At 36.3% G+C, this 27,683-nt stretch overlaps 1 protein-coding gene across 1 annotated transcript in view; it reads left to right on the top strand.

Moving 5' to 3' along the window:
• The first annotated feature begins 587 nt into the window (after nt 1–587).
• The window catches only part of LOC131074339 (subtilisin-like protease SBT5.6), a 98,758-nt gene continuing 71,662 nt past the window's right edge, over nt 588–27,683 (top strand). The window contains exons 1-5 of the mRNA XM_059207952.1: nt 588–664; nt 876–967; nt 1,073–1,170; nt 1,259–1,435; nt 1,654–1,765. Of these exons, the coding sequence (XP_059063935.1) occupies nt 599–664; nt 876–967; nt 1,073–1,170; nt 1,259–1,435; nt 1,654–1,765 (545 nt within the window). The 5' untranslated portion in view covers nt 588–598. The remainder of the gene's footprint in view (nt 665–875; nt 968–1,072; nt 1,171–1,258; nt 1,436–1,653; nt 1,766–27,683) is intronic.

Raw genomic sequence — 27,683 nt, 5'->3', positions numbered from 1 at the left:
AATCCATATAAAAAAACTAAAAACTTAGCATATATATAATGAATTAGGTATGTATGTCAGGTCTAAAGCTGCTGTGTGAGCATCTATTAAAGTTGCTGCATATAAGTTTGTTTAATCTTTTAATACACTACCTACTCTAAGGGAAAAAAAGTAAAGAATACCATTCAAAACTTGTCCCCATGTACATGTACAAAGTGACCTCCAAATCAGATTTTGTATTGGGTGTGGTCCACAAGGACTCCACTTCTAGATACCACCTTTGAAATAATAATACAAATCATGGTGTCCCTCAATACATGTCACTTTCATGTCATGTAATGAGCAAGCATTCCTTGTTGATTGGAGGCCCCAACCAGCTATAAACTTTATATAAAATCCTTGACTTTTATGTGAGATATACATAATAAAATGAAGGGTCTAAGTCATTGAGTTTCTCCTGATTATAATATATATCCTTTGTGTTATTTTTTCCATGTTCTCTCCAAGATGCTATTCCCATGATGATACGTGTCCTACAAGTTGTAGCATTCAATCCTCTAAGAGAAATCTTATAAGAGAAGATGGGTCTAGGGAGTTCAAGCATTGGTTAAATCTAGCCATGGCTGTGGTCATGATTATATTGGAGTTTCTTGCATTCTTCTTGGTTTCTGCTTCATCTAAGGAGGTGGGTGTACTATCTTTATATTCATTTCATGAAGGTTCTAGTGTTCTAATCATGGTCTATGAGTAAATAGATCATCGAATGTGAGGTAGTTTACATGTGTTGGTCGATCTGATTTGGTTTATACATACTTATTCGATGTTGATATATTCATTCGATGTTGGTATATTCATGGCGGTTCTAGTGTTCTAATCATGGTTTCTGTGATTGTCAGGTTTATATTGTGTATTCAGGTGACCATGGGGGCTTGCAACCAGAGGAGGTCATTGATATGCATCATTCAATGCTTGCCTCTGTCAAGAAAAGGTTGGTTCAGCACAATTCTATCATTGTTTAATGTATAATAGATGCACCAAAGCTATTAATGTACTGATATTAGGGCATGTAATGTGATGTTTTGGGCTTGGACAGTGTTGATGAAGCAAGAGAATCATTGCTATATAGTTACAAGCATGGCTTCAATGGCTTTGCAGCCCATCTTTCTAGTGAAGAAGCTTCTGTCATCTCAGGTAGCAATATATACTTCTGCCCAAGTATTTGATATGAACTCTGAAATTTCAAGAAATCTACATTGATTATAACAATTTGTGAATGCAGAGATGGAAGGGGTCATATCTGTATTTCCAAGCAAAAGGAGGAGGATGCACACAACAAGGTCATGGAGGTTCTTAGGCATATCAGATGGAAAACATGAAGCAGATGGCCCATCTTCTAGTAGCTTGTGGAAGAGGGCAAATTATGGGCAAGATACAATTGTTGGGCTCCTAGACTCAGGTACCTATAAATGCATGAATACACAGTTATACTATTACAAAAAAAGATAAAAAGATTTTGATTATAGAATATGAAATCAGAAAGATTTTGATTATAGAATATGGAATCAGAAAGATTTTGATTATAGAATATGAAATCAGAATTAAAGTGGGCTGCTCTGTAATATATTTCTCTGAGTCAGAATTTTTCTAAGCAGTTTATGAATGTGTATATTGCAGGCATTTGGCCAGAGTGTGAAAGCTTTAAGGATGATGGAATGCCTCCTATTCCAAGCACATGGAGAGGATTTTGTGAGGGAGGAGATGCTTTCAACTCTTCTCATTGTAACAAGTAAGATATATTCCATCTTTATTTACTGTATATTTATTCTTCAAGATATATTTTGTGTATATTCTCTTCATTTCATAGATGGATTGATAGTGACTGGTAACTGCATGTCTGAGTTTAGTAAAAGGAGAGAACATTACAAACCAGAAAATTATAGTAGTTTTGTAGATCCCATAGAAAAATATATCATAACCATCTCTTCTAAACTACTAGTGGTTTCTGTGATTATTAAAAATCTAAAAAGTTTAGAAAAATCTAGAAATGTGTTCATAACCGTCGATGCTAGTGGTTCCGATATTTATAAAGGACGTGGTCTAACTTCTCTGGATGGTGGCTTGCATGTAAAGCTAAACATAACAATCTCCGCGTATCCTTTAAAAACTTTCCATTATATATATATATATAATTTTATTTTATATTTAATTTTAAAATACCAAATTAAATATTTTAACCAATTATTAGATATTGAAAAAATTAATCATAAGTACTTTTAATTTGATAAGAGTAAATATTTGAAAAATTATTAGAGTGTTTCTAAAATCACTTAAAATTATAATATTGAAATATGTATGATCTAAATAAATTGTAGAAAAATAAGTTATATCTAATCAAATATAGTAATTAAAAGAAATTGAATAATAGACAAATTTTAAATAATTAGAGAAATAATTTTTTGAATAATATAACAATAATAATTTTACATGATTTTATTAAAATTTGTGTTAAAATATTTAAAATTAAATATATTTATAAAATAGCTAAATATACTAATTATTTATCAAAGATTATATGATGATTAGTATTTGCATTAAAAAAATTGTAATAACATTTTATGTAATTTATTTATTAAATTCTTGTATATGATATAATATATAACTAGCTTATCTATCTTTAAAAAAGTCTCTTTTAAATATGTAATGAGGTGTTTTCACGAGACATCTATTCATCTTATATATGACAAAATGATTTAAAACTCGTGCATATTTTAGATTAATCTAAAGATAGGTATGTTAGTATAGTTGTAAAGAATTATATATTTTTATGTAAATATTTATATATCCTATTGATATAGGAGGATCCTTCAATCCCTATTGATGATAACTTATTCACCTTTTATGTTATGGAGTATAATAAAATAATACTATTTTATATTATAATATTAATTTATTTTATTGTACTTTAAATTAAATTTTTATACTCCTTTCCAATCCACCATTTTTATTCAATGTATTCATCTATTATGTATTTCATTATATAATACCTCTTGATATAACAATTTTTATTAAGGTGGATAAAATAATTAAAATGGGTAATATAAATTAATTCAATTATATATTATATTGATATTTACAATTTGAATAAAAGAAAATAGTGAAAATCTTGAATATATATTTTTTAATTATGAAATAAAAATAAACATCTATTATTACCTTATAATATATTTTTTATATAATTGCATATGTATTAAAGAAAAAAAAAACATTTTAGATTATTTAATAACATACTTATAGAAAAATATATTTAATTTAAACTAATTATGAAGTTTCTATGATGATCTTAGTAATTGGAAGTTGTAGGAATGTACATAGAAAACAAGTTTAGTTAATTTTAAAATATCTGGAGAATGCATAAAGACTAATGGACATCTGGATTTGTTAAGCCTCTAGTTATGGAACACCAAATGTTAACCTAGAGTAATCACCTTAGAATTAGAATATTCTAGACACTATTTAGAGATAAGTTTGGTATTTAGACTTTATAAATATAGTATCATGAACTTGTCTATAGATTTCTTTTCTTCCTAACATGTCTTGAGTTTTTCTTTGTTTTTTAATATTTGTGCAAACTAGCAATATTCATGAACATCTTTTTGGGGTTGTTAGAATGACATAAAGGGACATTTTCTCTTAGGTAAACTCGCATGCATCTCTACAAATAATTGGAAAAAAAACTTTAATCTAGCATATGTTCTAAACATGTTTTTACAAAACTAGATTCTTTTTAATGTATCAATTGAAGTATGTAAAGTAAAATAATCAAAATATTCACTCTATTCCTTAGATTTAGAATGAACTCATTTAATAACTATAATTACAAAGCTATAGCAACATATCATGTAAAATTATAGTTAGAACTGTTCTTAAGAAAGAAGGGTAATAGTGGGAATTCCATCACATTTGAACTTAAAAAATAAAATTTGAGTGAGACAAATCCATGACCATGAGGATAACCTCACAACCATGAACTAGAATCTTATAAAGATTCCCCCATCTAAAAATTTATGATAATAATATCTCTATTGTGAACAGGGGAACACATACCCTCCATGTATAACTTGAATGATGTATCATTAAACTCATAGGCAAAGTCTAATAATTAAGTATCATAGCCCTAAATATTACAATGGAATCATGTGATAATCTTTAATATACATCATGTTGATAGATATGCATAAAAGAATAAGGAATTAATAGGTGATTATGTGATCATCAAAGTACATGTATAGATAGTTACCCTTGAATGGGTAAGATAGTACATATCAACAATAGGGGAAGTACTGATACATTCTTCCATCCTCCACCATCCCTACAAAGAAAAAAAAAAATATAAATATGTGGCAATAGGAACACATAATACATGAAGGAAAGGGCGTGATAACCTCAAGTGCAAGGATGTAGTTTTGAAAACTTATTATTTAAGGAGAAGGCATGATTCCTCTTATTTTTAAGGTATGGAAAAATAATCTAAATTTGGAAGGCATGATTACACCTAGTCTAAGGGCATGGAAAAATAATCTAAATTTGGATCATGTGGGGGAGGCACATGATGTTTCACCGAAGTTAAGAAAATTCTAGGAGTGGAAATGTTAGTGTAGGAAAAAGATGTAGAATTCTTTAATAAAGATTTAGTAACGTAAATGTACCAATTGGTTCTAGAAAGTGAGGTGTGTTGATACAGGTTTACTTTATGTAACTCTTGGAATAAATATAACACAATGGGATTAATGTACAATGTTATGTATCAAAGTAGGATAACTATATAATCATTAAATGTGATAAAGTTCATTTTGATATCTAGAGGAATAAGAAAAGCCTGAATTCTAATGAAAATTATTCATCATAACTATAGAATGCAAAATAATAATCAATATGATATAATGGTAATGGCTATGAAAGAAAGTGCAAGTGAGCAACAAAATGGTAAATATAGAATAGGTACATAGAGAGGTTGTAGGAAAGAACATAAATAAATATGCCAAGTAAGGAAAAAGGGAAATTAAAACTACTACCCAAGTGGGAACATGGTAAACATGAAAGATGGTGGAAAATAAAATAAAAAATTATCTAAGAAATATTGTATATCTTCTATTTTGTATTTTATCCTCTATATTACATATTTAAGAAACATAAGATGTATTATGATGAAAAGTAGTATGTATAATCCATGTGGATAGTGGGAGAACAAGGAGATCAAAATATATCTTAGCATAAGAGAACATCAAGATAATTCTATGCTAAATGTGAACTATATATATAGAAAAGTAGTCTTTGGAACATGATCCAAATTTTGAAGATATCTACATTATAAAACTTAACAACTCAAGTATAATATAAGATCACTATTAAGTAAGATGTCATCATTGAAATGTTCATACTAAGTGAGTCTAAATCATTTTACTTACAAATATCTATTTGTAATATCATAATTATCATGTAATGATTCTTGACCAAGGCTCATAATATCATTATATAATGTATGAAAATGTAATGAGTCATCAATAAAAGCAAAATTAGAAGCTAATAAAATACTAGATCAATATGTATAACATCACAATAAGAGTATACAATGTGACAAACTACCATTAACATCCATATTGGTCACATGAAGTGTAGAAAAATGATCATCATGTTCAAACACACCATAATGTATAAAATATGTTGGCATATTAAAATAACATGGATCCATGGACATAGATCATCACAATATATAGAAATAGTATCATAAATTATAATTATGTCATTATATTTATATTCATCATTTGATATATTGAATCCAAATTAATAGAAGATGTAAGTATATAATATGTAAAAATACAAATATTGATAAAAAAATATAATCAATACAATATTTAATACTAGGGCAATGATCATAAATAGGAAATTCCAAATAACAAGAATAAAATCCAATCCTATAGGATTATGTATAATGTACCATAACAACATATATGACAAGGAGTGTGCCATCTAGAAAACATATTGATAAATGGATGTGAGATTATCATGAAATACAACAATATCAAGTGTATAGAACATTTGAAATAAGCACAAAATATAAACTTTAATTCCTATTTCCGGGGGGGGGTTAGGGTCATGTAAGACAAACTATGTAAATATGATCAGAAAACCCTAGGAGAAAGGGGATTCAATGAAGTACAAGGGTAATAAAGGAAGTTTACATTAAAAAAGTATAAAAGTTTTAAAAACTATAATTTTAAATACATTAATATTGGTTTAGAAAACCTAGAGAAAGGAGGTGGTGTATAGGAGATCAAGTTAAAACCATAATTATTCGAATGGCCTAATTATGCAACATGCTTTAAATTGAATACACATAAGACATATTTCCACCTTTAAATATTTTCAATAAAAACCATTAAATTCATTTCCATAATTAATATTGATAACAAAATGCAAATAAACACAAATGTGCAAAAACTCTTTACTAGTTGACCACAAGGGGATAAAAAGGCTTTTTGGACATTACCAATTGTGGTAGTTGGGGTATGTAATGGCAAAAACCTAGAGAACCATACTTGATCTAGTACGACGAATAAGTTATAGCGACAACTTGGCTAGTGTGTTATCTCCTATTAACCACCATCAAGGAGGGTATGCTAAGACCTATGGTGGAGTCAATACCTAGTACCTACGTGACTCAAAAGAGTTCAAAGGTATATGTATATATGTGTATATATGTATGTATGTATGTATGTATGTATGCATGTATATACATATACATATACACATACATATAGTTGAAGCGCATAAAACTTTTCCAAATGGGATAAAATATCACATAACATTAATTCATTGCATTTAACTAATTTAAAATATATTATCATTTAGCTTTAACATTAATAGTGACATCCAACCATCAGAACTCAAATCAAATTATTGTTTCATCTCAACATGTATTTTAATGTCTTAATTAGATTTAGTTCACATTCACATCAAATCCACATTTAACAATATCTAGAACATCATTAGCTCAAAGCATGATTAAAATTGAGCATGACATCATTTCACTCACATGACATAAAATATCATAAACAAAAGCACATCAAGTCTTCACAAGCAATTAGGCATAAAGAATACACACATGAATTATAGTGTAGTCACAATAATGACCAATGGTCCCATACATCATAAGCCATAGAGATAACCATACACTTGCAACCCAACATCTATAGATACAAAACTAGATCATCATTGAGATACACACATCTCAAAAAAAAGAATGGGAGATAAATTACACCCTCCACCCTAGGAATAGGCTTATTTTTTTAAGCTTTCAAAAGCCAAGGATAGGGAAAACCTCAAGTGCTTAATCCTTCAAACATAATAAACACACAAGAATGACCATTCAAATCTCTCCAAGTCTAGGCCACAAAACCACAACTCTCACTAGTTGCCATTACAATTAAAGCAGGGACCAACCACATGGTCCAAAAGAGCATAAAAAAACCCTCAAGGTCATACCCTGAGACTACCATAGGTGCTAGGAAATATCCTTCTAGCTAGCATCTCAACCAAGAACAACATAAAATCCTACAACTTTACCTCACCACGAGGTGCCAAAACACCAAAATTTAACTTTCCATGGTCCCTCGTTAAGCCTATGGAGGAGGAAATTTGGGACCCTCAAGGTGATGAAAACCTAGAGGAACAAATAGGCCTACTCCACCTCACTAAACTTGCACTTTGGTGAGCCAGGAGATATAAACTACTAACTACCCAAACCTACAAGTGGAATATAATGGATAGAAGGTTTGTCAAACTACTAAACTTGAAAGGACAATTCATAGAGACTCTTTAGTAACCTCTACATAGTCTTTTCTAGAGGACGCATGCGTGGGTCTAGGACAATAGTGTGGCACACTAAGGTCCCATACAGACATAACACAAAGACATACACAGAAAGTATAGAATAACTGAATTGCAAAATCTAAGATGTTTTGAATAATATAATTGTAGTGAAATAACAATGTTAACGAGAGATGAAAGAAATAACAAGCTTACAACAATCCCATGCTTGAAGCTTCCAACACAACAACTCTTCCTCTAGCAAAACCTACACACAAACGAGAGAAGAAAATGTTGGGGCTGCATTTAGAGGTTTGCCATAGTCAAACCCCTGCTTTGGTATTTCTATCTCCATGAACAACCAGATAGATAGATAGAAAATGATAATGGAATTAAAACGAAGACACAAATAAATATGTTAAATGGAGATATAAAGAGGAAAAGAAACTCCCCTTTTGCAGCAAAAGTGAAAGACTTTTTGAAAGAAGAAGAAGAATTTGAAACCCTTGCCACAACACCGTGATAGTAAGAATTCGAAGTACAAATATCACAGCACGAGAGAAAAAAAAGAATGCAATGGAGCCAAGAGTACTGAAAGTTGTAAGTAAAATGATCAAGAGAGTGAGAGAAAGCAATTTGAATCTCCAAAGCTTGATACAATATTTTGGAGAGTGAAAATGAAGCTCTAAGGGCAAAATATGCATGTTGAAAGTAAAATCAATGTTAGTGAGCATAGGAAGAGGTGTTATGAGCTCTGCCAATCATAGATAGAATGCTCAAATGTCCACCTTCATTCTACATATTCATGAGACACTAGCACGATGTGTGGACATCTCCGCAGTGTGCTAGTGCCCACGAGTCAAATAGTCAATGAAGATAGGAAGAGGCCAAAACCAACATTGACAAGGCAAGCCATGCGAACAAAAAAACAAACGAGATGAAGGATTTTTCTAATCAACATAAAGAAAAGACACTTATGCAACATAGAATCGCATTGGGTGCAATTTACAACACTACAAAATCAAGGTGTTGATGGGCCTTTTATACTCACCTACATACAGGCTTCGCGAATTCGGAGCCTCTCCTGAAAAAGAGCTAGGATTACGAAATTTGTGCTCCCCAAGGTCCTGTTAGTTGGGTCACAAGGGTGCTTGGGCAACTCAGGGTCCATGTAACTTGTTCATCAAGGTGGTATTGTTGGTTACAGAGGATGCTCATACAAATTGCTTTAGAAACAAAAAATGCAAAAGATATAGGGATGAGAGAGAACAATAACAACCAAACAAACTTGTTGAATTAGAGATAATGTTTCCAATAATAAGAGATAATGTTTCCATTAATCAAATATTATTAGTAACAAATTAGATGGCATCACATTAAAATTCCACCCACATATGAGGTCTATGATCTCACGTGCAAGCGGAGCTAGTTAACCCACTTCAAATGCATAACAATGAAACAATATTTAGAACATTCTTGCCATCCAAATTGAGAGAAGATATCATATGAAAGAGAATACTAACTCAACTCAACATAGATCATGGAACATGCAATCCACAACAACAACTTGCATTGATTATTTATAAAAGAAAAAGTGTAACAACGAGCACTGATACTCAACAAGTTTAACAAAGTGTAAAACTAAAATGCTGAAAATGAAAGAATTGCAAGTAAAATCCTAAACTAGGGCCTCCAATATTCAATTTTGGACCCTTCAAATGGCCTAATTCATCCTATTTATAGTTCTATGCCTCCTATTTCCTAGGAACAAAATGTGCCTGGAGCCTAGTTACCAAATGGTGGGAGTTGCAGTCAACATGCAAGTCACTGCCTTTGGAACTCCACTTAACTATTACTATACTAATGTCAGTAGTGAGTTATCTTCCAGGTGTTGTGGTTGCGTCACCTGTACATGTGCAGTGTTCTTTGATGGTGGGATAGTGGTGATGGAAGTGTTGTTGATGAACTGCAATGACTGAGAAGCACACTATGAGTTAACCTTTTGTTTGCTAGGTAGATTTTTTGTCACTACAGTAGTTCTTAATGTAGCAGTCTACTAATGTGGAAGGTAGATCAAGGACATACTCTATCTGAAACTTTGAAACTCTTAAAGTTTCCTTTGTGTCTTCTAGTTTGTCAACCATCTAATCCATCATTTATGAAGCTTGCTAACATTAGAAAACTAGATACATATACCTATCTATGGATGTAGTATCAAACTCAGTAGTTGACGAGAGTTACTTAGTTGCGTATGTGTCCCATTGAGTCAGGACTACTTCTTGAAGAAGTGTGTCGTTCTGCACCAAGTTGATGCCATACTTCCCCAATAGCTTTGTTATGCATTGCTCATATTGTTCCAAGAGGCCTAAAAGAGGAGGGTGTTCCTTGAGGACCTTAGCTCTTCATTGACTAATTATATCCTTCTTTAACTCTAAGATATCAATGTATGACTACAAACTGTTGATACTCTCTCCTCCTAACAGTTCTTCTTTTGAAATCACATCTTCTCCTAACTTCTTGACTTTCTTGAGAAGCTTAGTTTACTTTGAAAACTTGTTGAACTACGCTTCCCACTATGCAAAGTGAAGGATGAGTTCTTCTTCCTTGAGGTGAGCATCCTCATATATTTCCAAGGTGTCTTGCAAGAATGCCCTTATCTTACCCAATTGATCCACTACCCAATTCTTGATTGAGGTCGCGACCTTTCTCATTTCATGTAGTGCCTTCACTTCCTCCTATGGGAGAGCAAAGGTAGATGGTAAAGAGTTGCTTGACCTTGAATCTAGTGGCTTTGACATTTCGAGAAGCAACTACTTGTATTGCTGCAATTGGGCCTTAACCTCTCTCTTTGACTTATGCTCCTTTTCTATTTGTGTTTTGATGGAAGCGGTGGCTGCATCTAGAGAAGCTATCTCTCCCCAATTGGTCTGCCTACCTAGATTGACTTGTGAGATTTGATACTTTGTTGAAGCTCAGTCACCTTTCGGTTCTTCTTGTATCGGAGCCGCAACGCTTGCTATAATATCACTCGAATCACTCCTTGAAAGATGATGGAGAGTTTTGGCCTTCTTGACCTGCCTTGGTGATTTGGTTATGGTGTCTTGTAGGGTGATTCTTGAAAGGACAGTTTTCTTCTTCTTCTAAAAATTGAAGGTCAACCACTACGACATGTTGTCATATCCATGTTCATCCTGGGTTGTCACTCAGTAGTTATCATATGTGATTCCACATGTTGCTATTGTCCTTCATCCTCTCATTGTTCCTCATTACCAAGATACTCATGTGGTTGTTGGGATGTAGGATCTTCATGTTTTGGATATAGTTGAGAGATTTGCTAAGAACGGTTGGCTGAGAGCACTTGTTCATGACTTAACTTTTGTTGTTTGGTCAATTCTTCTAGCTTTTCTCCAACCTGTTGCTCGAAAGATTCCTTTTCAGTTTCCTCCTGTTGTTTTTTCTTATCACCTTCTAATTACTTTAGGAGAATCTCTTGGTCTTCAGGGGTTAGCACCATCTGTTCATCATTCTCATCAATTTCCATGGCTTCATCATGCCCTTCCTATACCTGTGTTTGATCAATGTTTTCCTCTTGGTCCATTGGCTAATAAATCTATTGCAATAATGTTTATCCTTGAACCTATTTTGTAGTGGATTGCCTTTGCATGGTTTCACCTTTCTTCTTACGAGCAACCACTGAGATGGGTTTGTCGTCTTCCTCGGAGTTAGACTCAATATTATGAATGGTAACCCACTCGCGAGGTGTAGTGGAGGCTGTGTTGGGGTTTGAGTTGTGGGAGGAGGTTGTTGCTTGACACCTTCTACTTGTGAGGTACCCTCTCCTGGAACAATTCTGATAGCTAGCAGAATAAGAGTAATTGAAGCTTGAGGCATCACTTGCAAATCGGTTGTTACTCCATGTTCAACAACTGTCTTAAGGAGTTGAGACTCCTTCATGTTGGCATCAATTTGCTTCATCAACTCACCCTTATCAATGGTTTGGGTGGCAACCTCTGGATCCATAGGAGTATTCTTTCTTGATTCTGACCTAATCCTCCTGACATATTCCTTGGTAGTCTTCGATTGAGGATTACCAATGAATTTTCCTTTCTTTTTCACCTTGGAGGCATTGAGATGAATCCTAAGATTCAACCACTGCATTGTCCTTTTGACTACTTTCTCAGTCATTGTGTCAATATCAACTATCTCATGTTCTGACCATTTGATTGAAGAAAGAGGTTTCTTGTTAACCCTGGTTTCCTTGTAGACTGGATCAAGCACTTCACCATCATCCTTGAGGTCATTAGGAATGCTGGTTTCAACCTTAAAGTTCCTAATTTGAGGAATTATCAATTTGCAGTATCGTCTTTCTCTTGCTTTGAAGTTGTCTTACATACCAATCCAAAAATCTTCTAATGCCGGCATATGACTCAAGTATGACACCGACATCATTTGTTTCAGTTTACCAAATGAGTCATATCTATCCCTATCATAATCAAATTCCTTCAAACTAAGATCTTCCGATTCATGTACAATTGATTTGGTTGTCTGTATATTTTGACATGTTTAATGCTCAAGAATAATTGGAAAAGTGACCCTGGTTTTATGTTCAAGGGTCAAGAGGGATTGAAGTCCTCCAATTTGCCTTGTATATTCAAGAAGGATGATTCAATTTCTGCAATATCGGGGGAGGAGGAAGGGCTTTCCTATGAATCCGCTCACTATGATGTAAGTGGAGTGTTGGTTCTGAAGGAACCATGTACCCCATTCTTGCACCACTTTCATAGCCTCAGAAGAGAGGTGGTATCCCACATCACCTGTTAAATTGCAAATCACAACATGAATGAAAGCATCATTTATTCTTTTAAAGTGGAATTTAGCTTGCTGAATTGGCAATTGAGTGTAATTCTTCCACACTCTTTTTTGTCTCGGTTCCTCTCCTAACATGTCGGTTGTATTCAATCCTGGGTATTTACCACTCCTTGCTACCATCCAGATCACATAGGACATCATAAAGGACTTCTTTGTCTATAATATTGTACACATCTTCTCATGGATGTTATCTAAAAATATCTATGCCCAATCAAAATACTCTTTACCTATTAAGATAGTATGGATGTAATGGAACATCCATAGATGGTAGTGTCTGCAATTCAGCTTTCCAAAGGCATGGTTGAGCATGATTATCAAATCCATTGGTGCAACCTTGAAATCTGCCCTCAAAATATTATCAGAATCCTTCAACCCTAATATCCTTGGCTCCTCCAACCATGCTTGATTTATATGTCATCTATTATCTATAACATTCTAATTGAATATTTGGGCTGCTTTTTCTTCAGTGGTTTGAAGGTCCTCCTCAAACTAGGGAATTCCAAAAGTCAGGGAAAGGATTTCTAGTGAGAGATCAACTACAAATTTTCCACTAGTGTCCCTACACTTTTGAGTATCCTTATCATAATGTTGGGCAATGGGAAGGATTAATTCAGGTGATTGCATTGCTTGACGGAAGATGGTGGCTTCCACAAGGTCAAACCTTTTGATTCTTTTGTATGGTGCATTGAGGTTTAGTTGAGCCACCTCTTTCCTGATATCCTCTATCTTGATGTGACCAATTTCCATGTCAATGACCCACTGTACTTCATTCTCGAACTTTGAGATCAAGGTCTGACCCTGATATTGGTACTTCATTGTAGACGGGTTCTTCTTGAGCTCAATTTCGCTTCTAGTTTTCATCCTAGGGGTGGCTGATGCTTCCATAAGATTGGCTTAATCTGCACAAGAGGATACACTTAATCAACACCTTAAGAGATTAATTAAAACAAGGTACTCCAAAATCCAAGGGTTTCGGGGTTAAAAAGAACCTATTATGCATGATTATGGGATCTTAGGGTTTTGGGGTCTCGAAGCTTAAAAACTTGGAAACAGACCCATCTCGGGGTTCCAAGACCCCGAAATGGATTTGGTAGGAAAGACCACAGCTTCAGGATTCTGGGAATTCTAGAATCCTGAAGTAAGAAGGCAACAAAAGAGGGGGACTCTAGAATTTCGAGGATCGAGAGTTGTAGGGTCGAGAAAAGAACTTGAAAACTGGCTTTAGGATTTCGGGACTCTAAGCCCTGAAGCACACAAGGAGCCACAAAGACAAACTCTAGGACTTCAGGGTCTTGGAGTTCGGAAGTGGGCGAAGGGGAAAGCCAAACTCCGGGATCCCGGAAACCTAGGGTTTCAGAGTTTGAAGAAGGCCACGAAAGGGGAGTTTTGGAACTTCGAAAACTTGAAGTTCTGAAACAAAAGAAGAAAGAGAAACGAAAACCTAACTACCGATTTAAACAAAAATTGACTTATTCATAGAAAAACAAAACCCTAACTATGAAAGAAACAAAGAAACAAGCACAAAAAACAAGAAAGAACACAAAAATCAACAAGACCAGGGGGAAGACCAACTTGGAAAAGAAGCAGAGGGGAGTAAATGTGCACCGAGAAAAGATCGAGTTGCTAAGGATCAAGGGGAGCTCTCAATAATGTAGCACACAAATGAGCCCAAATCCCCTTGGAAAGACTATTTGTAGTCCTTTTGGGCATGAAAACCAAAACACACTATGGGGTTCCAGGATCCTAGAATCCCGAGGTCACTAATTAAGTGGCTTCAGAATTTCGGAGTTTCAAAACTCCAGAGAAGAGAAAGACAAAAGGGATTTTGGGACTCTGGGATTTCGGAGTTCTAGAATCAAAACAAAATAGGCAAAGGGGAGGCTTTGAGATTTTGGGGATCCATATTTTTGAATTCTCCAAAGAGAGAACGAAGCCATACATGAATTTTGGGACTCCGGAGTTCCAAAATTGAAACAAACAAAGAAGAGACCCTTTGAGATTTCAGAGTCTCGAAGTTTAAAAAGGAAACAACACAAACTTCGATCTTCTGGAATCCTAGAGTGGAAAAAAGAAATAAAGGCCAAAAACACACTTTGGGATCCCGAAAACCTAGGGTTCCGAAGCGTGAACAAGAAAACAAAGAACTTGGGGGGTTTCAAAAAACTTGGAACTTCGTAGAGGCAGAACAAAAGGAGGAAAAAGAGAAGCAAAATGAGAGAAAAACAAAAAGGAAACAAGGGGGACCCACATTTCTGAATGCAAAATGGAGGGGAAGAGTATGTAGGGCATAACACAAGGCACTTAACTTTTAGGGCTACAATCTTAAAACTAGGGAAAACATCATACCACAATGCTAGGAAAGCACCACCATACTAATCTAGAGCATGCTTCACTTCAAGAAAAGGTCTCACTTCTCAAATGTCACTCTAGAAGAGTAAGTATTTCCTCCAAACACCTACTTCTCTTTGAGAGACTAGGGACAACTTAGGGATTCTTAGAGGCATGAATATGGGAAAGTGCCTCTCATAAATAGGAGCACCCACACTAAGGAGGCTCAATAAATCTAAACTTCATAAGAAAGGCTATATATTGAACACAAAGCATAGAAATAAAATATGGTTTCTCTGTAATCGAAAGCTCAACTATATCCAACCAAGGGTTAAACCACCCAACATGATCATGAATCATGATTGAAAAGTGACAAAGAACCTTACCAAAGGTCTACGTCATGAAATAACAATAAGAAACATGTATAGGATAGCCAAATCCTCAGACAAGAACTACATCCTTTTCTAGCCTTAAGTTAAGAACACCTCAAATTGTTGAGGAGAACTTCTCCAACCACAAGGCCAACTTTGACGAATAATAGGTGTTGAAGAAGTTAAGATATAGTCTCAATACTACACAAACAAAATAGGCATAATTGGTGGACTAAGTCACACCCAACAATCTAAAAGCAATCAGAAATAGTCACGATGAAGACACGTGATTTCACCAACATGGTCACAAGATCATACAAGAGAATGGTAAAACCCTAATACGGCTATCTTTGGAAGTTGCCCTAAAAAGGATAGTGCATAAAGCATTTTTTGAAGGGTCACAGACTGTGATACGAAAAGAGTGTATTGTTGGTATGATATCGTGCTACTGGATTTTGTCTTGAAGTGTCGATTGTCTCTTGAAAGAACTTGCATTGCAAGTGTGTTGTAACCATTGTGTTGAAGATAATACATTGTGTAGATTTTGGAGTGCTGGGGTTTTTTACCGAAAGGTTTTCCTCAGGGTAAATCATTGTGTCATTCTCTATTTTCTGTATGCATGGTATATGACTGCAATATCTTTGTTAAAGTAGTTAACGAATCTGAAATTGTAAGGATTTAAAAGAATTTGCACAATACTTTCCTCTAGAGATTAGTGTAGGAAGCTGTTTCTGCACCTGAGTTTCCTTACATATCAGTCATCAACCTAAATGATCTACCAAAATAATTTCACATATACAACAATGCACTCGATGTATGTATAACAATATCAACATTTCATGAGCATGAATCAATTCAATCTCCTTCACATTTAATTTAACACTCACACAATGCAGTATACAATTCTCACTTAGGAGCTAATCTATAGATGTTCAAGTTGAATTAGATAGATTTATCAATCATTCCATATGAGAGGCACCCAAGAGAAAATAGGTCCATTCAAGGGACAAAAAACATTTATGCTAGGCAAGGATTGAACATTGAGGAGATCATCACATTAGAAGGAACTCCTTGGCACACATGAGGGTCTTACTAACCCTTAATAATATACACTTATCAAATATATCATGCTAGGTTAAACAAGGCAACACCAATAATTGTCACCCAAAGCATCCACACACTCCGAGCCACACAGACTCAACAAGAGCTCACACACAAGAAGCCAATAATCAATCATTAGCTCTCTCAAGTGGCTCTTATATAGGGGTATATATCCTTTCTTTCTACATGCAAAACGCTCTAGGAGGTACCTTCCCTCCACCATAATCTACATGGGCCAAACATACCAAACTCACATCTAATGCCACATAAGGAACCCAAGAAATGAATCAAATAACTGACTTGCAACACAAGTACTTATGAAACTATGCACCAAGTAGACCGACTTTAAGGGAAATGACATAACCAACGATTTTTTCTAGTACACCATCATGGACTCTAATATCGAATGTAACTCCCTACCAAGGAAACCTTGAGAAAACAAGCCAAGAAAATAGAATTTTTTTTTTGAAACATTCTAGATAAACTTAACAACTTAATGTCAAAGATATGACACTACATGTTGCACTTGCACAACAACATGCTCAAAGTGTCACAAGGGAAAGCACGACACACAAGAACACCTAAACAATGCCACACCATTGATTAAGCAAGGTGACAACAATGGAAGACTAGCAACAAAACCACTCCCCATAAGAAATGTTAGAATAAAGAGAGAGGAAGAATGACTCTTTGGAGATGATCAACACATACCACTATCAAATCCTCTCACCAAATGGCACCAAGATGGGATGAGGAATTTTTCAACCTTCAATCTACATCATACTAGGCCAATCAACTCAAGCCCCAAACACTAACAATACCTGTAGGAGTCCACTAGATTGACTACAAACATATGCCAACCTATTACAACTAGACAATGCTCAAGTGAAAGAATGAAGTCCCTAAACACCAACCAACTACAAGGGAAGGAACAAGAAACCTTAGGCAAGGTCAACGAATGGGTTTTGACCATTAGAAGACTTTAGAAGAAGCTACAAGACTTTGTTCAATGAACTAGGCTTTCTCCTGTGTCCTAGGTGCAACGATCAACCTCTTATGGCCACCAACATGCAAATCGATGCAATCAACTCCTTGAAAAATTTTAACAACACACTTGGATCACCTCAAAGGTTCCATTGACTTACCAAGCGCTAAAAAAAACTTTGATACACTCAAACTACCCCTCTGGACCTTGAGAATCTTGTCAGACACCTTCTTAGAACTAGGGTGCTCACAAGGGACTATGACAACCTAATATGACATAGGCATGATAGAAGGAAACTCTCACAATTGACCTTAGTCCTCAGGGTGCATTTGCATCCTCTAGGTGTGATGAATAATGATGAACAACAGATACCCTAACTGGTACTGAGAGGTGGGGGGGGTTGAATCAGTACAGACAAAAACTTTCTCAACAACTTATCAAGTTAAAGCAATACCAACCGGTTGTCTCTATTACTGAAATTAACCATGGCAATACCGGTTAAACATAGTAAGACTTCAGACAACATAAGTCGATAAGTTTGAACACTTCAAATACATTCAATACTTGATAACAACTTCACCCATAAACATATACATTTGGTATAATAGTTGATGCTCTACAAAATGGACAAGGTTAGCAAATGACAAACAACACAAGACACAAGAAATCATTCGTGTTAGTTAACCAAAAGCTAATCTAAATAGGCATATCAAAAGAGATACTAAGAACATGAAAGAATATTTAACTAAAGAAGCAAATATGATGAGGCATCTCCAAATGCCTCCTAACATGCTCTTTGCTCCTTCTCCTTTGTTCCTCTCCTCTCCAAGTTCCAAAATAGTGTAGCTCTCAACAACTTTTTGCACTATGGATGCTTATGGAGGATTGAGAATTGAGTATTTTGCTCCAAATGTAAAATGAAAAGCTAAAATACTAGATGCTATTAAAAATGATTGATTTTAACCAAAATAACAAGATATTAGTTGGCTATGCTAAATGCTCTCTAAAATGCCTATAGGTTAAATGCATACAAGTTTTCAGGATCTGGATTATGAAGAAATGAGCTCTATTTATAGGGAAAATAGAGCAATGGATGGTTGAGATTGAACAATCTCAACAAGGGTCAGGATTGAATGATTTCAAATCTATGTGAGAGCTTTCAACCCAATCCCAGGATGACGAGTGTCAATGTGAGATAGGTTGAAAGGAGAGGGAATAAACATTAAATGCTTGACATGACCTTGGGAGTTAAGGTCAAGGTTAGTTGAATGAATAAACTCTTTATTCAAAGAATAAAGCTTTTATCCAATGGATAAACTCTTGTGCAAAAGGCAAGAGGGATAAACATGGTCAAAGCAATAAATGTTTGGGGAGACAAGTTGAAATAACCATAAATGGTTATGTAAGAGCCATTAATGGTCATGTAAGAGCCTTTAGTGGTTTTGGAAGACTTTGGAGGTTAAATTGTTGAACACACAAAGCATTAAATGCTTTTCAAAGACTTTTGAAGTCTTTGAGAAGTGACTCCATTTCGCTTAGGAATGTGACAATAATTAGAGGATGGATTAGGCTAATTTAGGAAGGGGTTAGAAGAATCTAGAAGGGGATTAGATTTGCAAGTGGATTTGGTGGGTGAGGGAAAATAGGATTTTATTAAAATAAAAATTCATTTATTTCAATAAATGTGTGCAAGTTGCATTTGTAGGAAAATGCAAGTGGGGGGGGGGGGGGGGGATAATGATTTAAATAAATGTTTAATTTAATTTATTTAAAAGAGGAATAGGGGGATTTTATTTATTTAATTGATTTGTGAATTTGGTTTAATGAATTAATTAAAATAAATCAAATAATTTATTTAATTAATAGGAGAATATTTTGAAGATGAATTAATTAAATATTAATTTAATTAACTCATGGTTAGTGGATTTTTAATCAAATAAATAGCAAATATTTATTTAATTAAGCTGGACAGATTTGTGTGACTACATTTGCCCCTCTTTGAGACAGTGCGGTTTATCACGTCATTTCAAAGAAAGAAAAATAGGTGTGAAGAAATGCCCCATAAAATGTTAAATTAATGGGTGGTATGCCCCCTCGAGAGATGGGCCGAATTTTTTTTGAAAAATCGGGTGATCTCTCGAAAAAGAATGAAAAGTGGAGGGGTGGTAGAATAGAAGAAAGTAGAACTAATGATGAAAGAATGGGAGAAAGTGGAGTGAATACGAAGAAACAACAAGCCAACGAGTACCCTAAGGTCATGCAAGAGATACAGAGTAGATGTAGTGTGTGTTTTAGATTGATGCTATACAATTGATCAAAATTGGCTGGACAATCTGATGCAATTGGTTTAATTGCCTTGGTCAAGTCAAAGCATGACAGTTGATGTCAGTTGGTCGCTTGGACAGGATAAAGTCTGAGTAATGAATCAAAGTGACCTAATGTGACTTAGACAATTGATGTAATTGCCCGATGAAGTCAAGGTATATGAAGAAAAATACTCGTTGAGACGTAGACAATTGATGTAATTGTTTGTTAGATTGTGTTTGATTGGTTGATCAATTGATAGTGTGTGTGTGGGATGGATGGTTGTGGTGAATCATAGCAGCCCTGTTGAGACTAGGTCATTGTGATAAATGGCCGATGTAGTCTATAATTACCATGATCGATTACCTATTGAGACCCGAAGATACTTGATCAGAGTATCTGTTGATAGTCTAGGTGTGTGTGCATTGATGTTCCTATGTAGATAGAGTAACTTGCTTGATTGTGTGGATGACTGAGGATGGTAAGTGCAGTGCCTCCTTTTAGAGATGGATGGTGATGAACGTAGCTTGATTGAGTTGATGGGAAATGATGAAGGGATTATGTGATGTTGATTATTGAGATGGGGAGAGTGGGGGGGGGTTCGATGTTAGATAGAAGAAATGGAGGACCTATGACTCATTCCAATGGAAGAAGAGGAAAATAGAGTATGCATTGTCATTACTATGTATGCATGATATGCATCTATTATGAATGTATGGATGGATGGAATGCAACAGAATGCAATGTATACAAATGAGATGGAATGACAATCCATAGTGCTCTATTTTCATCATTGATCTTTAAAATGTTGTAAGAAAATACAAGCAACTTGACATAATGGTTCAAGATGACCTGAGTAGTTCTTACATGAATTTTAATATAGCAAGTTAATGCAAGCAACTTGATATAATGGATCAAGTTGACCCGAGTATTGCTTGCGAAATAGACAAGGATCATCTCCATTCATGCATGACTTGGATCGTCCTCCTTGATCTTAGGTTGATCATATCCTGAGACAAGTGCATACCGTAATAAGAGATAAAAACCTTTATCCAAATTGGATGAGGAGGGAACCAAAGGAAGAGCATTCGTACCTGCAAACAAACAACATATACAAAGAATAAAGAATAAAGAATAAAGAATATGGATCCTTGGTAAAGGTTCATGCTCATATGGTCCAGGTATACGCTGTAGACAGCAAGCCGTAATGATCTATGACTGCATTTTGCCTATGATCACGTAGCTTAGTGAACTTCCCACGTAAACACCATTAGTACATGCCCCAGAACTTCATTGGAAATAATGTGCAGATGATACAAAATAATGCTAAAAGATCCTGATACAGATAAATGAATGAATTACTCACAAATCAACCAAGTATTTGATAGCTTAAACAAAATTTTCTTGTCAAAGAAAACAGTATCATGTCTTTGTTTTGGGTAAGGAAGGATGCATCCTTTTTGAAGATAGTTTGATTGTTGATGTCGATTGTTTTGATCAATTTTGATAAGCGATCATTTGTGTGAGTGTTTGTCAATGTTTGTTTTGTATCTACGTGGATAAGTATGTACAAGGTGTTGCCATGTTTTTGTGTGATTTCCGATGTTTTCCGTTGTTTTTAGATTTTGTGAGACAGTTTTGAATGTTTTTGGATTGTGTGAGCCAGTTTTGAATGTTTTTGGATTTTGTGAGACATTTTTGAATGTTTTTGGATTTTGTGAGACATTTTTGAATTTTTTTGGATTTTGTGAGACATTTTTGAATGTTTTTGGATTTTGTGAGACATTTTTGAATGTTTTACCCAATGAATCACCAGTAATGTAGAATCCACTTCCATCAACTAGATTGAGGGGCATTTCCCCCAAGTTAGACATGACTATGAAAAAGCGGGATGCAAGATGCATGAAGTACTTTCTTTGATTACAGATTAAATAACAAGCCATGGTTTGGATGGATGGATGTGTGTATGTATGAATCTGATCGCAACGAGCCTGAAAGATAATGGAGCCATAGTCTTTTACGAGTGGCGCCTGTTTGCCAGGTTTTCACCATTGCACTTACTTAAGGTGCCACCGGAGTGTTTGTTTACCATTTGGATGCATGATTTTTCTTTATTCTTTTGACGCTTGTGTGTTTTCTTCAGGTCATTTATCTAGATGTTTTTGGTATTTTCGTCGGTATGTAAGGGAGTCTGATGTATAGCTTAGGTATAAAACTGTTTGAGGTGCATGCCGTTGATTGGATCTGCGAGCGGTTCTCCTTCTGTTGTAGCCAACTGATATGCCCCGGACCCAAATATAGCAGTGACAACATATGGGCCCAGCTAGTTTGATTCAAACTTGCCCTGATGTTCTCTGTTTGGTTGGTTGCGAGGATTCTCTCGGAGAACAAGATCACCTACCTCAAATGTACGAGGTCTAACTCGATGATTATAACTTTTGCTCATGTGCTGCTGATAGGCTTTGAGATGGTTGTATGCAGCTTGTCGCTTCTCATCAAGTAACTCTAAGTCCTGAAGATGGGATACTCTATAGGCTTCGTCATCAATGAGATTATGCAAGGAAACCCGTAGTGCTGGTATCTCGACCTCAATAGGCAAGATAGCTTCTGCACCATAGACCAATGAATAAGGAGTTGCACCTATAGGGGTTCGAATGCTAGTTCGATATGCCCATAGCGCTGGATTCAGTTGAACATGCCAATCACGACCAGCATCATTGACTGTCTTCTTGAGGATTCTTAATATGTTCTTATTCGATGCTTCGGCCTAACCATTGCCTTGTGGGTAATAGGGAGTGGAAAAGCGGTGTTGGATGTGAAATTTCTCACAAAGTTAATGGACATCTTGATTTTTGAAAGGAAGACCATTATTTGTGATGATGGACATGGGTACACCATACCGACAGATGATGTAATTAAGGATGAATGAGGCGATCTACTTGTCGGTGACTTGGGTAAGTGGAACAACTTCAATCCACTTTGTGAAATATTTAGTGGCAGTAATAATGAATTTGTGGCCGTTGGATGAAGATGGATGGATTTTACCCATAAGGTCAAGGCCCCATTGACAAAAAGGCCATGGTGTCATGATTGGTTGTAGTTCCTGTGCTGGTGCATGTATCAGGTCACCATGAACTTGACATTTCTTGCATTTTCTGACAAAGTAGTAGGAATCTTTTTCCATAGATGGCCAATAGTATCCATTGCACAGGAGTTTCTTGGCTAGTGATGGACCACTTGAATGAGTCCCACAAATTCCTTCATGTACCTCTTCCAAGGCCTTTGTTATCTCATCTTGTTCTAGACATTGAAGGAGAGTACCATCAAGACTGCGTCGGTATAGGGTTTCGGCAATAATGGTATATCGAGCAGTTTGGCAAATGAAGGTTTTACGTTGGTTATTCGATTGGTTGGTAGGAAGGGTGTGATCGCGGAGATAGGTGTAGAACTCACCGTACCATGGGGATTCAGAACCAACAAGGCAACATATCATCTTGAATTTAGGGATATCATAAGAGGGGATCCAAAGTTGTTCTACCAAGAACTCGTAGCGTGTTGAATTCTATGGAAGATCTAGGAGAGATGCGATGGTAGCCATAGCATCGGCAGCTCGATTCTGATCTCTAGGTATCTGCTCAAAGGAAATTGTAGTAAATGATGACTTTAGATTGTCCACCATTTGCTTGTATGGCATGAGTTTATCATCCTTGGTCTAATATTCATCAGTTGCTTGTCGAATGACTAGTTGGGAGTCGCCATATACTTGTAGTTCTTGTAATTTCCATTATACGACTAACCTGAGTCCTGTGATCAAGGCCTCATACTCTGCTATGTTATTAGTGCATGGAAATGTGAGCCTGTAAGACTTCGGGATGCTGTCACCTTGAGGTGTGATAAACAGAATACCTGCCCGCAAGCCATGCCTAGTGTATGAACCATCAAAGTATAGTTTCCATGGTTGTGCTATTGTGATCATGAATATCTCTTCATTTGGAAAATTGGAAATGAGAGGATGATCTCCTATGAGTGGTGCATCGGCCAACTGATCTACAATAACTTGTCCTTTGATAGCTTTACGATCCACGTACTCGATGTCAAATTCACTTAGAATCATCACCCATTTGGCCAAGCAGCCTATAAATGCTACTTTGCTAAGTAAATACTTGAGTGGATCAATCTTTGCAATAAGTTGTACCTTGTGTGTTAACAGATAGTGCCTCAATTTTGTGGTTGCTAAGATTACTGCTAGGCAAGCTCGCTCAATAGGTGTGTAATTGAGTTCATAGCCAACCAGTGTTCGAGAAATGTAGTAAACAACACACTCTTTTCCTTCTGCATTATGTTGTGCCAGTAGTACACCCAATGTTGTACTTGTTGTTGAGATATAGAGTAACAGAGGTCTGCTTGGATCTGGGGGTATTAGCAATGGTGTATTCATGAGATAGTCTTTGAGCATTTGGAATGCTTGCTGGCATCTGGCATCCCATTGAAAGCAGATGTTCTTTTGTAGCAGGTGTGTGAATGGGTGACACTTATCAGCTAATTGTGCAATGAATCTTCGAATGGATTGAAGCCACCCTTGTAATGTCCTTAGCTGACTGATATTCTTTGGTGGTGGCATGTCCATGATTGCTTTTACCTTTGCTGGGTCGACCTCAATACCTTTGCTTGAGACAATGTATCCTAGAAGCTTCTCGGAGGTTACTCCAAAGACACATTTCTTTGGGTTGAGTCAAACATGGTATTGTTCCAGTCTATCAAAGATTTTATCTAATATGTTGAGATGTCCTTCTCTGGTGAGTGATTTTGTGAGTAAGTCATCAACATAATCTTCCATCATAGTATGCATCATGTCATGGAAGATGGTGGTCATTGCTCGTTGATAGGTCGCTCTTGCATTCTTTAGACCGAAAGGCATTACATTCCAGCAATATGTGCCCCATGGACATGTGAAGGTTGTCTTATGTTGATCCTCTGGTGTGATCTTTATTTGATTGTATCCTGAAAATCCATCCATGAGTGAAAGCATGGCATGTCCTACTGTCAAATCTACTATGATGTTGATATTTGGTAGGGGGAAGTCATCCTTAGGACTGGCCTTATTCAGATCTCTGAAGTCAGTACAAATGCGGATGCCCCCTTTTGGTTTGCCGATAGACACAATGTTGGAGATCCATTCTACATAATCAATTGGTTTAATGAAACCAACATCTAGGAGTTTCTTGAGTTCTATTTTGACTAGCACTGCTATTTGAGGATGCATCTTACGAAGCTTCTGCTTGACAGGTTTGGCTCCTTCTGCTACGATGAGGTGATGCATGACTAAATCAGGATCAAGCCCAGGAATGTCTACATATGACCATGCAAAGTTGATCTGACGCTGTTGAAAGAACTCTATAAATTTAGGTTGTTCTTCTAGAGTGAGAAGAGATGCCAGATGTATGAGGTGAGGATTTTTAGGAGTCCCCACATTGTATTCTTTGGTTTCCTCGATGAGAATCGTTGATCGTTCATGTTGTGTACTAGCAGGGAGAATGTCAAACCCTTCATCCTTAGGCGCCTCAGAGAGGTTTTCACCGTTGGATACGCTCTTTCTTTTTATTTTTGTTGGACTAAACAATGCCACGGTGTGGTTTTCACTAGAAGATCCATGTTTTATCGTTATATTTTTGCAGCTGAAAGGTTTGGCATCCACCCCAAAGTATGTTGCGCTATTTAGTTCTATGGCGAATCTAGCTTTATGATCCCCGCTTGGTATGTTATCCCTTAATTCCAAGAAGTCAATGATTGCCTCATTGTTTTGGAAGTGGTCAAGGCATGGGGGTTAGGTTGGTTCCACTCGATGAGTTCAGGATGGATTATTGGCATTATCTCATCGATCAGGTTAAGTTCGTGAGATGTTTCAGTGAGGGTTAAGACATTATGGGTAAGGTCATTGATGGTACTCTCCCTGATAGAATTGGGCACAGGCTGTGATGTAGGGTCTATGGAAGATGTTTCCAGTTCAGAAACCCAAGTGGTCTTTATCTATGCTTCTCCATAAACAGGGATATCTTTGCGGGGTGAAGGTAGTGATGTGTCTTCCTCATCTGAAGTGTTAAGCTATACAAAATCAAATTCCCACTCATGTGAGTCGGTCTCTGAGTCACTTTCCAGCATCCGATTACTATACCATACTGGGATGTCCTTTGAGTTAAATACTGTAGGTGTGATTGGTTGATGTACCCTTGTAGTGATCGGTGCTGCAGGAAGGTCGATGGGGATTAAGGAATCCAATACAAGGAATATTGGTAGTGTTGACTCAGTTGCTTCTACTGGTACTGCTAGTGCCATAGATGCTGCTGCGGGTTCTGATATAGTTGTTGCTGCTAATGGTACTATTGATGTGATGGTTGTTGTGGATGGGATTACTAGTTTGATTGGTGGGATGATTGACATTGTAGATGGTGGTGTTGGGATTTTGAGCCTCAGTGGGGCAGTTGTGATGGTGTTTGATGCTGCTTTGATAATGAAAGGTGTCCTTTTTGCAGTAGGCTGACATAATGGTTTGTTGGGTTTCTCTTTGAATTTGAGTTTAGGAAAGTTCTCTTTTTCAAAGCCTAGGCCTGTATTACCTTTGGGCTTGAATTTCGGTAGTAGAGGTTCATGTCGTCCTTGTTTGCAATATCCCAAAGCACTCTGACCATCATACCCCATTCTTTGTATAATGAGGAGACCTTTGCCATACTGATCTGTAGGAAGCTTAACTTGCGGTATATCAGTGGTGATGGGATCTTTATAGATCCATTCTGCTATGTCCTCATCTTGGGTTTCTTCTTCTTGACTCTTTCCAAGGATGAAAGGTGTTAAAGCACATGCTGGCGTGATTAGTGGTTGCTGGAGTAACTGTTGTGGTTTACCATGTGTTCTAGGTGAAGTGGGCATTTGTCCCACACAAAAGAGTTGACTCAAGTTGTATTCCCTAGGACCTTCCTCTGCTATTTTCATTTTAAGCTTTTCTTGCTTTGGTATAGTGGTGTTCAAACTGGCAAGATGGGCGAGACTTATATATGATGTGGAGAAAATGGCTTCTCTATTATTAGGAACGGTAATCTCTGGTTGATGGCTGATATCATGGCAATATGCAAAGGGATTTTCATCGCCTAGGATTGTGATCTCAACACCGTTATGGGGGAACTTGATAACTTGATGGTAGGTAGATGGAATGACTTGCATGGCATGTATCCAAGGTCTTCCTAACAATAGATTGTATGGTAGAGGAAGGTCCAGAACTTGACAGAGGATGTGCTTTACCACAGGGCCCACTCGGATTGGTAGTACCATCGCTCCTTTGGATGAATGCTCCGCATCGTCATAGGCTTTGATTGTGATCTTCTTGCGAGGATCCACTGATTCTATGGCATATCCCAATGCTGTGACCAACTGTAGGGTACACATATTAAGGCCTGCTCCATTATCGATCAAGACTCGCTTGATCTTATGCTGGTTGATAAAGCCTTCAATGTGTAGCGAAGTGTTATGAGGTTGCTGGAAGGAAGAGTTGTCACTTTTGAAAAAAGTGAGACAAGGTGATGACTTTAGACTTCCAACCATGGCTTGAAATTGGTCTGTATTCAGGTTTGCAGGGATTGACGCCTCTTGGAGCGCTTGATCCAAGATTGTTTTATGAGATGGCGATAGGCACAATAGCTCTAAAATGGATATAAGCACAGGCGTTTTGTCTAATTGTTCCACAAGATTGTACTACTTTGGTATGGAGGTGGTGCCTTGTGGAGCTGCCTTTATGGTAACCTTATCGCGATGTGTAACAACATTGCAATTGGAGTCGGGATTTTTTATGGTTATAGTTGCAACTTGTTCACTGGCATCATACAGGTGAT

The sequence above is a fragment of the Cryptomeria japonica genome, chromosome 7 (genome assembly GCF_030272615.1).
Source record: "Cryptomeria japonica chromosome 7, Sugi_1.0, whole genome shotgun sequence".
Taxonomy (NCBI): Eukaryota; Viridiplantae; Streptophyta; class Pinopsida; order Cupressales; family Cupressaceae; genus Cryptomeria; species Cryptomeria japonica.
This window is presented reverse-complemented; position numbering and strand designations above follow the sequence as displayed.